Raw genomic sequence first — 12,235 nt, forward strand, 5'->3', positions numbered from 1 at the left:
ATTTCCAGGTCTGTGACCCAACAAAAGACATCAAGTACTGACTATATTTTATCTCAAATTTGCAGAAGATATTCTCTACGCAAGAAAAAAAAAGGATGGAAATAGTTTTTTGCAATTTTTACCTGGAAATATTTAAGCTGCTCAGAGAAATGAGATATTGCCAATGATGGGTTAGTGGGCAGAGAGCAGGAGAGATGGTCAGGCTCACTAGCACAGCAGTTTCCAGTTTGTCACACATCTATCACACCATCTGGGTTTAGGGCTGGAAATGTCAGACAGAATTGTAGGGAATCTATAACCCACCTCCAGAAGGAAAGTTCTAGAAGTTGAAAAAAGACTGTTGGTGTTCAGTTTATAACCCTGCTTAGATCAACCAGAACCATCTGGGACTCCAGCCACCAAGGCTCATCTAACTCATTCTTCCATCAGCAACCTTTCATTCTACCTCATAACAATTTTTCTATTTTTTTTTTCCCTGCTAAGCCCAAACTCCCACCTCATCTTGCCAGGACCATCTGTCAGTTACCTCTCAAGGAAGGTTTGCAAAAGGCAACCGTGCAAAGGAAAGCCTGAGTTGCTGCAGAACGAACTTTTCCTATGGACCTTGTAAAAAGAAGTTGGAAATCGTTACAGTCAGTAAGTCAGAAGAGGTCAAAGACCACTGAGGTAGGACCTGGCTGTACACATCTCTCATGGAGCTGTATCAGAAAGATTCAGTGGCCATTCCACCCAAATATCTCATATATCTTAGAGGCATAATAGCCTGTCCTAAATAAATGTGGCTGTAGTGACATTTTTATTGTTTCTAAAAAGTTGAAAAGGCCTGAGAAGGAAGATTTCCACCCACCAAGGGGTGCAGGCAGCAGGACTGGGGGCTGTACCCTGCCAGCACAGGCTGGGTTCAGCAGCCAAACCAGGCAGCTGTGTCCAAAAATGCGCATTTCCCACCTGCCTCTTTAGGGATCTCATTTCCAGGTCTGTGACCCAACAAAAGACATCAAGTACTGACTATATTTTATCTCAAATTTGCAGAAGATATTCTCTACGCAAGAAAAAAAAAGGATGGAAATAGTTTTTTGCAATTTTTACCTGGAAATATTTAAGCTGCTCAGAGAAATGAGATATTGCCAATGATGGGTTAGTGGGCAGAGAGCAGGAGAGATGGTCAGGCTCACTAGCACAGCAGTTTCCAGTTTGTCACACATCTATCACACCATCTGGGTTTAGGGCTGGAAATGTCAGACAGAATTGTAGGGAATCTATAACCCACCTCCAGAAGGAAAGTTCTAGAAGTTGAAAAAAGACTGTTGGTGTTCAGTTTATAACCCTGCTTAGATCAACCAGAACCATCTGGGACTCCAGCCACCAAGGCTCATCTAACTCATTCTTCCATCAGCAACCAATAGCATCAAAATGAACAAAAAAGTACACCAAATTTTAGCTATCAATGGCATAAGCATGTAATATTTACTGATCTATAACATGCTGCCCACGCCAATAGCATCAAAATGAAAAAAAACGTACACCAAATTTTAGCTATCAGTGGCATAAGCATGCAAATATTTACTGATCTATAACATGCTGCCCACATGGTTGAGCGTGGACATAAGTGACTGCAACCACTTGAGGTTCTCTCATCAGCAAAAAAATGTGACCGACTGATCAGGGACACCACTTTAATTCTGGCACCGTGTGTGTGAGTAAAGCCCTTCACAAAGCTGGCTTCATACACTTGTTGAGATTTCTTCAGAAAATCAAATGCTTTTACATGCTACACATTCTCTAATCTAGTTTTAATTTTTATTTTAGTCACCCAAGTATTTTTTAGCCTCCTGGACACCACTACAGCATTACTAAAAAATATCCAAACCGATTTGCAAACTATCATATACCATTGTAAAAATTTGCTTCCACATACATTCCCTTCACCATTAAATGTGCCTGTCTTTTTTTGGAACACAGATTACAATTCAGTTAGATTATAAAAATGAAGTAAGCTATGAAATGAGTATTCCTTTTTCTCGAATGCACGTTCCTAACATTCAGGCAGGTTTCATCAGGTCTGTGAAAAAACTAACTTCAACAGCCCAGTTGGAGACGTGCAACCAGCCCTGAGGGCAGATTACACCCGACGGCCAGGAAGCCCCTGCAGAAAGCTCACCTTCACCTCTCCGCTCCTAGGTGTAACATCGGATTTGTTGCTTTTGACTCACTTCAGGTTTAGGCCTTCCTTCAAGGAACTCAGCTTTTCTCATTCATTCAGAGAGATTACAGAAAAGGAGGAGTCCACCTTGGGACACTAAGGTTCAAAAAGGAAGTCTACAAATAACAAGTCTACAAGAAGTCTACAACAACAACATCTGTTGATGTTGAACATTTTACAGATAACTCCTCCTCCTTCACTTGTATTTATTACTTTTATAAGTTTCTACCTCAAAATAAAAATGCATCAGCACACCATCACATGATATTTGGAAAGCATCACTTTATTCATTCTTCTATTTGCATGCCTCTCCCTTTGCCTTTTCTGGTTTCTCTCACCACTGTAAGCGTTGTGAGCCAAGGATGTTAATTTAGTGCTTGCAAGTGTCTAGGACAACGGGGGTCTTCATTTTACATGTTCCCAAACCTTACTGTATTTACAGTCACAACTACACAGTCAAATAATTTCAGAGGATGGGGTCAAGTAGGTTAAAAGCAGACTGACGACACAATGCTTCTACAGAATAAGAAATTATAGCAAGAAGGTCAGTGGGATTGATTTTAATAGATGTGAACGGTCAAAAATTCACAAAGAAAATGCAATAAAGCAACCGAGAGTGCAAGTATCTCATGTTTGCTAGACACATATGATGAATGATTAATTATAACTTTATTAGAATATGCACGTCTGAGTCTTCTTCTGGGGACTCATTTTTTCTGCCTTAGGACTCAGTGGGAACCAAAAAGCCATTGCTTTTAAATCACAGAAGAAGAATTACTAATTAGTGCAAGAAAGAGAAGCTGTGACTACTGCTCCAACTACCAGTACAAGTTGCAAAGGGGCCTTCATGACTTCGCTTCTGTTTGCCAGAAGCCCAAACTCCTGGTAAATGACTTGGGAAGAGGGGGCTGGAGGAAGACCTTGTCTGACCACATACCCCTGACCCAGCCTGTCCATGACCTACTCAGGAGCAACACCAAGCAGTAGCATCAAGCTGGGAAATCACAAAGCACTTTGTAAATAGATATTTAACCTACCAGCCTTCCCTTCCATCCTCCCTTTCTCCTCCAGTTCAGGCTCCGGTTTCGTGGGGGAACAAACAGGAAAATGAGAGGAGAACTCACCTCTCCATGAGCCCAGGGCAGCCCTGTGTGGTGCCATAGAGGGGCCACCATCCCCACCCTTGCCCTGCTCTCGCTGGTGGACAGTCCCCTGCCTGTCCCTGCAGCAACACACCATTAAGTGGCACTCATCTGCCCAGATGTTACTATCCCCAGCCCTCCCTGGCGCTGGCTGTCCCCACAGCGAGGCACCCCTAACAAGCCCTCATCACCACCAAGCCCACAGAGCTGGACTGTAACTTGTGCCAGCAGCAGGTTCATGGAGCAGGTTGGCTGGGCATCACCACTTCTTGGTTTTTCCAGACAACTCTGGACAATGTGCGCTGCCTCCGGCATGACATGAGGAAGGGGCAGGATAAACAGGAATTTTATGCCAATACCCTTTCACTGAGATCATAAAGAGTGTATTAAAATGGGACCAGCATTGAGATCAAGCTGGAGCTAAGAAACTTGGTACTTGTGCCAGTGAAGTCAATAAAATGGGGGTATTTGATGGCAGATGGGCAGACCTCAGCTGGCTTATACCACTGCCCTGTCTTAATTACCTTGGTTTTCTTCAGTATCCCTGTTCATATCCTTAGTTGTGTCTTTCTCCCCAAAGAGGCTTTTTAAAATTGCATTTGCAATTGGAAGCATCATAGCAGTGGAGGCAGTATTACTTAACCACATGGACAGGAAAGACGTTGTCAACATCATCCCTAAAATTAGTCTGGAAGAGAGAAAAAAGGAAAAGCTGAATTTCTTCAGTTTGGCAAGTTCTCTGATCTATTACAGCTATAGGAAGAAAAGCTCACGTGCAGGGATAACAAAACTAATAGCAAAAAGGACTTCTGTGACTATCCTGCAACTGGATGGAGCACAACTTTGGGGCTGAACCAAACGATTCTCCTCATGCTCTGCTGGCCTCTGAGCAAAGGCAAACAGCTGAATAAACTCAAAAAGCTGGAGAAAAGGGGATGTGGGCAGCTCCATGGCATGGGAGACACTCGCATCATGGCCCACCACAGCAGAGCCACTTCCCAAGCACCTCCAGCTCACGTCCCCCATGGAGGTCCCCCTGCTCCCATAGTCACCTGGCTGGCTGGACTCCCACCAACATGAGGACCCGGAGCGCAATCCTGCGGTGTAAATTCCACTCCTCAATGGCTGAGGCCATGATTAAACCACTGAGGAAGAGAAAATTGGTGTCTAAAAAATACTGTGGGCAAACTTTGTTAGATGGGAGGATCCCTAAGAAGGGAAAGAGGACGATGGGCAGCAGAGCGGTCACAGCCAAGGGCAGAGCCTCCGTGCACCAATACAGGGCCATCAGCAGGATCACATAGAGACATCTTCCTTCCTGGAAAAGGAGGAGAGAAGAAAAGTCAGACACATGGCATTACAGAAACATCTTTTCACTTGGAGACACTTAGAAAAGCAAATCAGCTACTCCTTGAGGGATAGCGTATTTCTCCCAAATCAAATCCATCAAGTGCAACATCTTCCCCTCTATATTGCATTCAGGACTTACATTGATCCTCTTAGACCTCAGGAAAAAACAAACTCTTCTCAACAGCCTGAGCTTCCTACATGTAGTAGGGTGGCACTGCACTGGGGCATCAGCCAAGGAAGCTCTGGAGAGCAGGAGCTGCCCATCCACGTTGAATTCAGGTGCTAATCCCCCAGCAGGCACTGCTGCTAGATCAAGTGCTGCTAATATCCTTACGTGTCCCAATATCTGACCCTGCAGCACTTCACACGTTTGTGCTTTTTTTCCCCACTTCCACAGACCATGCTTTGCATGTCTATGGAAAAACAGCTTTGAGGTGGATGTACCGAGTCCGTCCCTACGCTTGCAATAGGAGGCACACAGAAAGGTTTCTTTTCTTGGATCAGAGTCTGCCAAGAGATCTGTGAGAAACCATTTGACAGCAACCCATCCCAGTCCCTACGGAAACCAGTAAATCAAGCGCCCTGGTGTCACATCGCTTCCTGAGGGCAGGGAGCTCGCCCATGCCCAGCATCGCCCCAGCCTGGGCCAAGGCTGGCAGAAACCCAGTGCCCCTGCACCGTGAATTCATTCATCCGCCCAGGAGGCTCAAACTATACCAAAGCCATTTGTCACGACAGCCACGGCTGAAAAAATGTCAGGAGAACCACCCCAAGCCCAGGAGGGGAGACCCTGGGGAGGTGCAGGGGGAGCCCAGCACGGCTGAACGGGGATATTGTCAGCAACTGCGGGGCAGAGTGCCCACAGTGCTATAAATAACAGCTGAGAGTCATTTGGAACCCACAGAGCTATTTATTTTACCACTTTTCCAGCTTTTTGGACAGGTTGAATTGTTACTCAAAGGCACCTCTGTCCCTGAGCCTGGACCTTCCTCCCCGGCACCCAGGTCTGGGCTTGCTGGGGCTTTCGTGAGGGAGATGATGGCTCTGCTCCCTGGTGTGGCTGGGTTGGGAACATCGTCGGCTGGGACCTGCGTGGAGCTGCATTTTGGGGATAACGTGGTCTCAGCCGCAGTGCTGGAGCCTGCAGCGAGGCAGCTGAAAAGGTATGGTGGAGACACAACTTCCCTGGCCACCTGCAAACAATTCACTTCAGCCCTCAGCTGAATGTGGTCATCCCCAGAGTCCCAGAGCAGACACCAGCCCAGTAACACCTCCACAAACTGAGGATAAAAAATAACCATGGTTATGGAGAAAGCCAAAGAGCAGAATCTACCCTGACACCCACTGGGTGCACAAAATTGAGTGAACTGAAACCGATACAGATTTATTGTTCAATACATCTGTAGTGAGTGTTCAAAAACTGGCAAGAATGACAGGATTTCTGATTTGCTTTTAGCCCTCAGGCTTTGCATTTCACAAGCAGCAAAGCTCCAGTGTGCTGGTGCACATGGAAACGTGAATATCACAGAACTGAGAGTAATTTGCTTGGATTTTTTTTTAATACATTAATTACGGCAGAGCCAATACTTCACGTAAAGTTCCCAAGATCTGGATTTAAAGATCATTTGCAGTCCTAATTTTAGATCCCAGTAAAGTGACATACTGTGAAGTAAACCCTTTACGTTCCCAGGGCTCAGCCCTGGCACCTGGCAGTTCCCATGAGCTCCCCATGGCTTCACTTCCTCCAAACCAGCAGGACCAGAGCAGAAAACCTGGCAGTGCTAAATTTTGAAAAAATAAAGAATCATGTTTTAAGATGTCTGCACATTAGATTAGTCACTTCATTCCCATGGCAGCCGATATTTTCTCTTTACTCTAGTTCTTTTTATACACCAAAGAAATAGCTTTGTTCTCATTAAGCCCTTTCCAATTGATCTCTAAGGGCCGCATAAATAATTTTTTCTCCCACTGGCAAAATATTCTTCAATTTTCTGCAAGGAAAGTTGCACCAAAGTCAACTTTAAAATGAAGACACTTTGCCTCTTACAGTAGTAGAGCAACTGAAAATATTTAACAACTCCTTGATATAAGAGTGTATCAGCAAGGGCTTTAATTGACTTGATGAAATAGATGAAATACAATTTAGAAAACTAATTAGAAGTCAGGGATATTTATTCTCTGGTGTATGGAAAATGTTCTGGAAAACATTACAATGAAACACAGCATGAATCTAATAACTAACGTTCATTGCAAAATCAAAAGCCAAGGGGTAAAACCAAAACAGGGCAGAACGAACTGCTACACGGAGGGTTTTTCTGAAATTTTGAAACCTATATGGATCAATTGCAAACCACTTGAAAAAGAAAGATGTAGTATTGTTTATCCATTTTATTCTACCCCAAAAGAGGACAAATTGCACCTATATTAAACAAGTTTTTCACTTAAGATAGCACCATCATTGAACAAAAAAGGAACAAGACCACTTCAAAGTAACTCAGACTGGGAGCAAGCACTCTCCAGAATAAAAAAAAATAAAATTAAAACCACTAATAAAATTGAACCAAACTCTATATTAAATTGAAAGGGTTTTGGTTTCAAGATATATTGCAAATGTTAATTAGTATGCAAGCAATAAATGCTAACAAATGTCAGAAGAATGGTCATTTAGGGAGATGGCCATGGCTGCCCAGGGACAGTCTGGGCTGCATCCACTCTGGTGTGCAGCACCATCACCCCGACATGATCTTTCCCCTTCGATCCCTCTGCTGTGTCACTGTCAGGCTCCTTCTACTCCCCTCACCTCCCTGCGGTTTTGTTTTCATTTTTTTCCAAGATAAGTCTATCAAAGTTCAGGGGGGAAAATGGTAGCACACACGAACTTTAAAATGGGTCTTGTGATTGGGTTAATTCTATAACCATTTAATGATTTCCAGCTAAGTGCCCTGGACTACAGCAGCTCTCCTTCCTGTTGCTCAAGAGCTTTGGGAACGACCTCTGCCCCTCCAGACACAGATCCTGCCTTCGCTGCACTGAAAGCACCGGGGATTTTCCACACCGAGGGACCTGCTGAGCTACAGCAGAGGAAGCCAAGCCACGAGGTAGTCTCCCGTGGGCAGGAGAGCTGGAGGGAACAGGAGGTCTCCTGGAAGGGCAGATGAGGTGTCCCAGGGAAAGAAGATGCTGGCAGGGAATGTGGGTCAGATAAGGTGAACCGGCGCGCCCAGGCGTAGCACCAAGGAACAGGCATCCACGTGCCACAAGTCCCCACCACCAACCTGAAAGGGGACATCAGAAGCATCAGCTGGACCTTGTTCTCCACCAGCCCCAGATAGTTCCTGGGCAGCACTGGGCTCCCTGCCCAGTGCCCACAGCCTCCCCTACCAGACAAACCCAGCACTCGAAGATGCCCTACCCAAAGGCACTGCCAAGCTTTGGTTTCTCTCCATCAACCTTTGCATGTTACATGACCATCACTGCCTCACTACCCCCACACGGGCTCTCCCCATCGCCCCTCCCCTCTATGACCAAGCAAACAAGTGACCAGGCTCCTCCAGGACCTTAATCCCAACACCAAGAGATATTCTGGCTGGAACTGGAGTTTCCAAACCCTTTTATCTTATTACCATCACAAAGGAACATCCTCTCTGCAATACTCAGAACTACTCAGCACAAAAAAGTACCAGTGGCTTTTAGCATCTCACTCGAGAACTGCTCTCACGTTGCAGGTGTGACTGCTCTACCGGCCATCTCCCTCTCACCTCCCACTCACCAGCACAATGGATACGCGAATCTGATTTCTACCAACCCAGCTCCTGCAAACATGATGTAATCTGGACACAAACCAAGCCCTGTTTACCAGCCTTCCTGCCAGCAGAGTTGTTTGGCTCCCACTGGGTATTTGCAGAGTGGCTAGAAAGGGGCCAGTAACACAAGGGGACAAGGTGGAAGAGCTGCTGGGAAGATATTTTGCTCTGGAGCTATGCTAAAAAGACATAAGGCTTATTAAACACTTTAAATTAAACTCCTTGAAGTATTTTGTAGTTGGCGGAAAAACAGAATTTCTAATTTTCTCCATTTTGGAAATGGGACAGCTGAAGCTCAGAGAAAGTAGGCAAATTGACCAAGATCACATAGGAAACTACTGACAAAAAAGAAATGGGCTTCTTGGAGAAAATCTTCCCAGGCTCAGAGGTCTGAGGCTCACGCCTTCCCTTGGAGGCAGCAGTAGATCCTACATCTTCAAACATTCATGGACTGTAAAGCTAAAACAGCACAGTGTGATGACTTGACACCCTGTGTGAGAATAGCAGGGCTCCCCTTTCAAATGTCCATTTCAGCGTCTGGGTTTGGTTTTGTTTTTAAGAAAGATCTACCACGTTTGATTAGAAAAAAAATAAACATTTTCAGTGATGGTGAACCTGCCACAAATTTCATAAGCCATTCCTATAATTAATTCACCTCACTATTAACATTATGTTGTGATAATCTGAATCTTTCAGCTTCCACTCTGCATCTTCTCATATGCTCCTCCTTTATGCTTTAACCTGGGCAACCCTTATCCAAACTCTGCTTGTGATGGATGTGCCTTCAAGGGAGCGATCAAGTTACTCCTTGCCCTTATGTTCTTTGAAAGAAATAGGTTGAGCTCCCACAGACTTTCATCACGTGGCCTGTTTTCCAGTCCTTTACTCATCCTGAGGTGTCTCCAATTTGTCAAAGGCCTTTCTGAGCTGTGGAAGCCAGATCGGAAGGGCATTCTGGTGAAAGCCACAACCTCAGCAAAGAGTAGCCTGGTAGATCCTCACTGCTCTTCCTCAACTGCTACATGTCCATACACACAGATATCACATTAGCCCTCTTGGCTGTGGGTAGCCAGTCTGGTAGCCATGTTCAACTAATTACATATTGCCAACTCAAAGCCCTTTTTCGGAATCTGCTTCCCAAGAGGGACTCTGGTTCAGCCTGACCTGTGACCAGCAGTGCTCTCCAGTGATCTCCATCTACCCTGGGGCTTGTTGAAAGGCACCTGCTTTATTGGTTCACAAAACTCCTCTGGCAGCTCTTACAAAATTCCTGTATGGAAGTTGCCTAAACTTGTAGATTTTAAAGTAGGCAGGGTTGGATGCAAGCATATTAATTCCTTCTAGCTACTATCATAATAAAAATATTTCATTATTGGACAACATGTTATAATATGGGACTGTACTACGAGCACTTTCCTGAGTACAGAACAAAATACACTTCACTGAATATGGCTTTTCCTGCATTGCCCATCTGGCAACCAAAGTCAGACTCCTTTTGTGCCACACACTCAAAACACCACTCACCACCCTCAACACCCTGCCCGTGGATTTCTTTCTCAATTCTTTCACATCTCTTGTCATGTTTTCTGTGGTTCTTTGCTTCCAGTAAATATTGACTCTCATTAACTTCCCTTTTTCCCCAAGTATCGCTGTTTTGCTTCCTCTCTGTGCCAGCTCGCTCTCTGCCAGGCCTCCCTTCTCTCCTGACTGAAGCTCAGAGCGCATGTGGTAAAATGTAGTCACCCAACTTCTAGTCGTCACCGCTTTTTCCCCATTGAAGTTCTTCCTCTTATCTCTTTCAACTGACCATTGTTTCCAGATTTATGAAATTGGCCTTTCTAAATCACCAAGCACGTACATAGCAGAGATGGACTTCGTGCATGAAATGCATCCTCGGGCTACAATCACTTACTTCACCCACGAGGCTGCTCCCTCCTTGCCCACCGTGCTCCTGAGATGCTCTCCAGCCCAGGATCCAGCTCCCAGAACCCCCCGCTGCCAGCCCACCACCCCACTCGCCCCCTTTCCCCACAAAGCCTTCGTTTGGAGACTGTTCATGTCCTTTGCTTTCCAGCACAAGCAATGTCATTTTTCTTCTGGAAGTTCTTAAAGTCTCCTTGTTCTAATCAGGAGGACTCATTACATCCAAGTTAATTTTAAATTGCTCTATGGCCACCGAGGAAGTCAAGTCTGTTTTCTGAAGGCATGGGGCCCTATTTGCCTGCTCAGAGCTCCTTTTAGCAGATTTGGCTGCCTCAGCTGTTACCAAGCCAAGAGGCTGTAGACATTGAGTTCATTAGAAGCTGTTGGAACAAGCTCTTTGCACAGCTCATTAAAAGTGCCCCCCATGCCCTTTCCAGCAGAACAGTTCCTCCAGCCCCTCCTGCCCTGCCCGAGCTCTTTGCAATCATTCACAGCCCTCCGAGCAGGGGGGTCGCAGGCACTTCCACTGACGGGACAAATATTCAGCCATTTCAGCAGCAACCACAGCAGGAGGTGACAGAGACCCTTGCACAGAGAACTGGTTCCTGGGGAGTGGCTCCACACAGAACATTTCCTTCTCCTGCTTTATGTGATGGACACAAGTCACTGCTCCAGCCCGCATTGGGGGAGCACGCTCTGAGTTCTCAGCAAACCCACCCACAAGACAGAAATTTCATTTTTCTATTTAAGGGAAAGGAGATTGCAGACAAAACCACTTATGCAAGCCTCCCTCTCCACGACTGCAACCTCCAGAGGGCATCAAGCTATAACAAGGGCTATCAATGTAATATCAGCATCACATCAGCCCTAACACTGTCCCTCCATGAAGGGTCTCACACAGAGACCTGGAGAAGAACCACTGCAGGGTGACAGCCAACGAGAGCTTTAACAGCAGCTTGCAGGTACGGGTGCTGAGTTCAGAAGCAACAAGCAAGGTCAGACTTGACGGATGATTTTTCTCAAAGGATTTTGTCTCCAGGGAGATGTCACCCAGGTACAGGTTTCACTGGAAAAATCCACTTCACCCAGACCACAGGATGTCACTCAGAAGTACACACTAATCCAAGAAGTCACATCCTATTTGTGGTTCTCTGATAGATCAACTTCAGGTCATGATTTCTTGATCACCAGATCCCAATGAAACTGCCTGTGAAGCTCAGGTGGCTTTTTATGGCTGCAGTCCCTTGGGAGAAGAAAATTGCTGAGCATCCCAGTGGGGAGCAGCTAGATGGTGACATGATGTGGGAACAGATTTTAGCATCCCCAGGGCAGAGGTTCCTGTAAGACACCTTCTCACAAGGGAAACCTCATCTTGAGACTAGCAAGGGCTGAGCCTCATTGCTTCTCATCTCCTACCAGTTTCTTTAACACCCTGGGAGGCAGAAAACCAACCATCCCACAGGACACGGGGTTCTCCAGCCCATCCAACTCTCCCATACTCCAGATGTGCACATACTTAGTAGCATGAAGATGCTACAAGGACTACACAACACCAGAAGCTTCTGCCCCAGCCTGATTTCCATGAGTGCCCTGCCTGGGACAGCCTCCCAGTAATGCCAGCAACAGCCCAGTTAGTTGAATTCCTTCCGAGACGGAGCTTGCTGAACACCTGCAAGCAGCTCTTGTGGCCTGGCTGCCCAGGAGAGCGTGAGGCTGGACTTGAGCACCACGTTAGGAGAAACCATCTGACTCGAGCAGTGCAGCTAAGGGCACACATTTTCCATCAGGCGCCAGGACACCTCCCAAAATCCACC

At 45.9% G+C, this 12,235-nt stretch overlaps 1 protein-coding gene across 1 annotated transcript in view; it reads right to left on the reverse strand.

The window, feature by feature from the left end:
* The window catches only part of SLC13A3 (solute carrier family 13 (sodium-dependent dicarboxylate transporter), member 3), a 29,676-nt gene that overhangs the window by 14,591 nt on the left and 2,850 nt on the right, over nt 1-12,235 (reverse strand). Inside the window, exons 2-3 of the mRNA XM_014943815.1 lie at nt 4,398-4,663; nt 3,870-4,033 (exon numbers count right to left, since the gene is read on the reverse strand). Coding sequence (XP_014799301.1) covers nt 3,870-4,033; nt 4,398-4,663 — 430 coding nt within the window. The remainder of the gene's footprint in view (nt 1-3,869; nt 4,034-4,397; nt 4,664-12,235) is intronic.

The sequence above is a fragment of the Calidris pugnax genome, unplaced genomic scaffold (assembly GCF_001431845.1).
Source record: "Calidris pugnax isolate Ruff unplaced genomic scaffold, ASM143184v1 scaffold118, whole genome shotgun sequence".
NCBI lineage: Eukaryota > Metazoa > Chordata > Aves > Charadriiformes > Scolopacidae > Calidris > Calidris pugnax.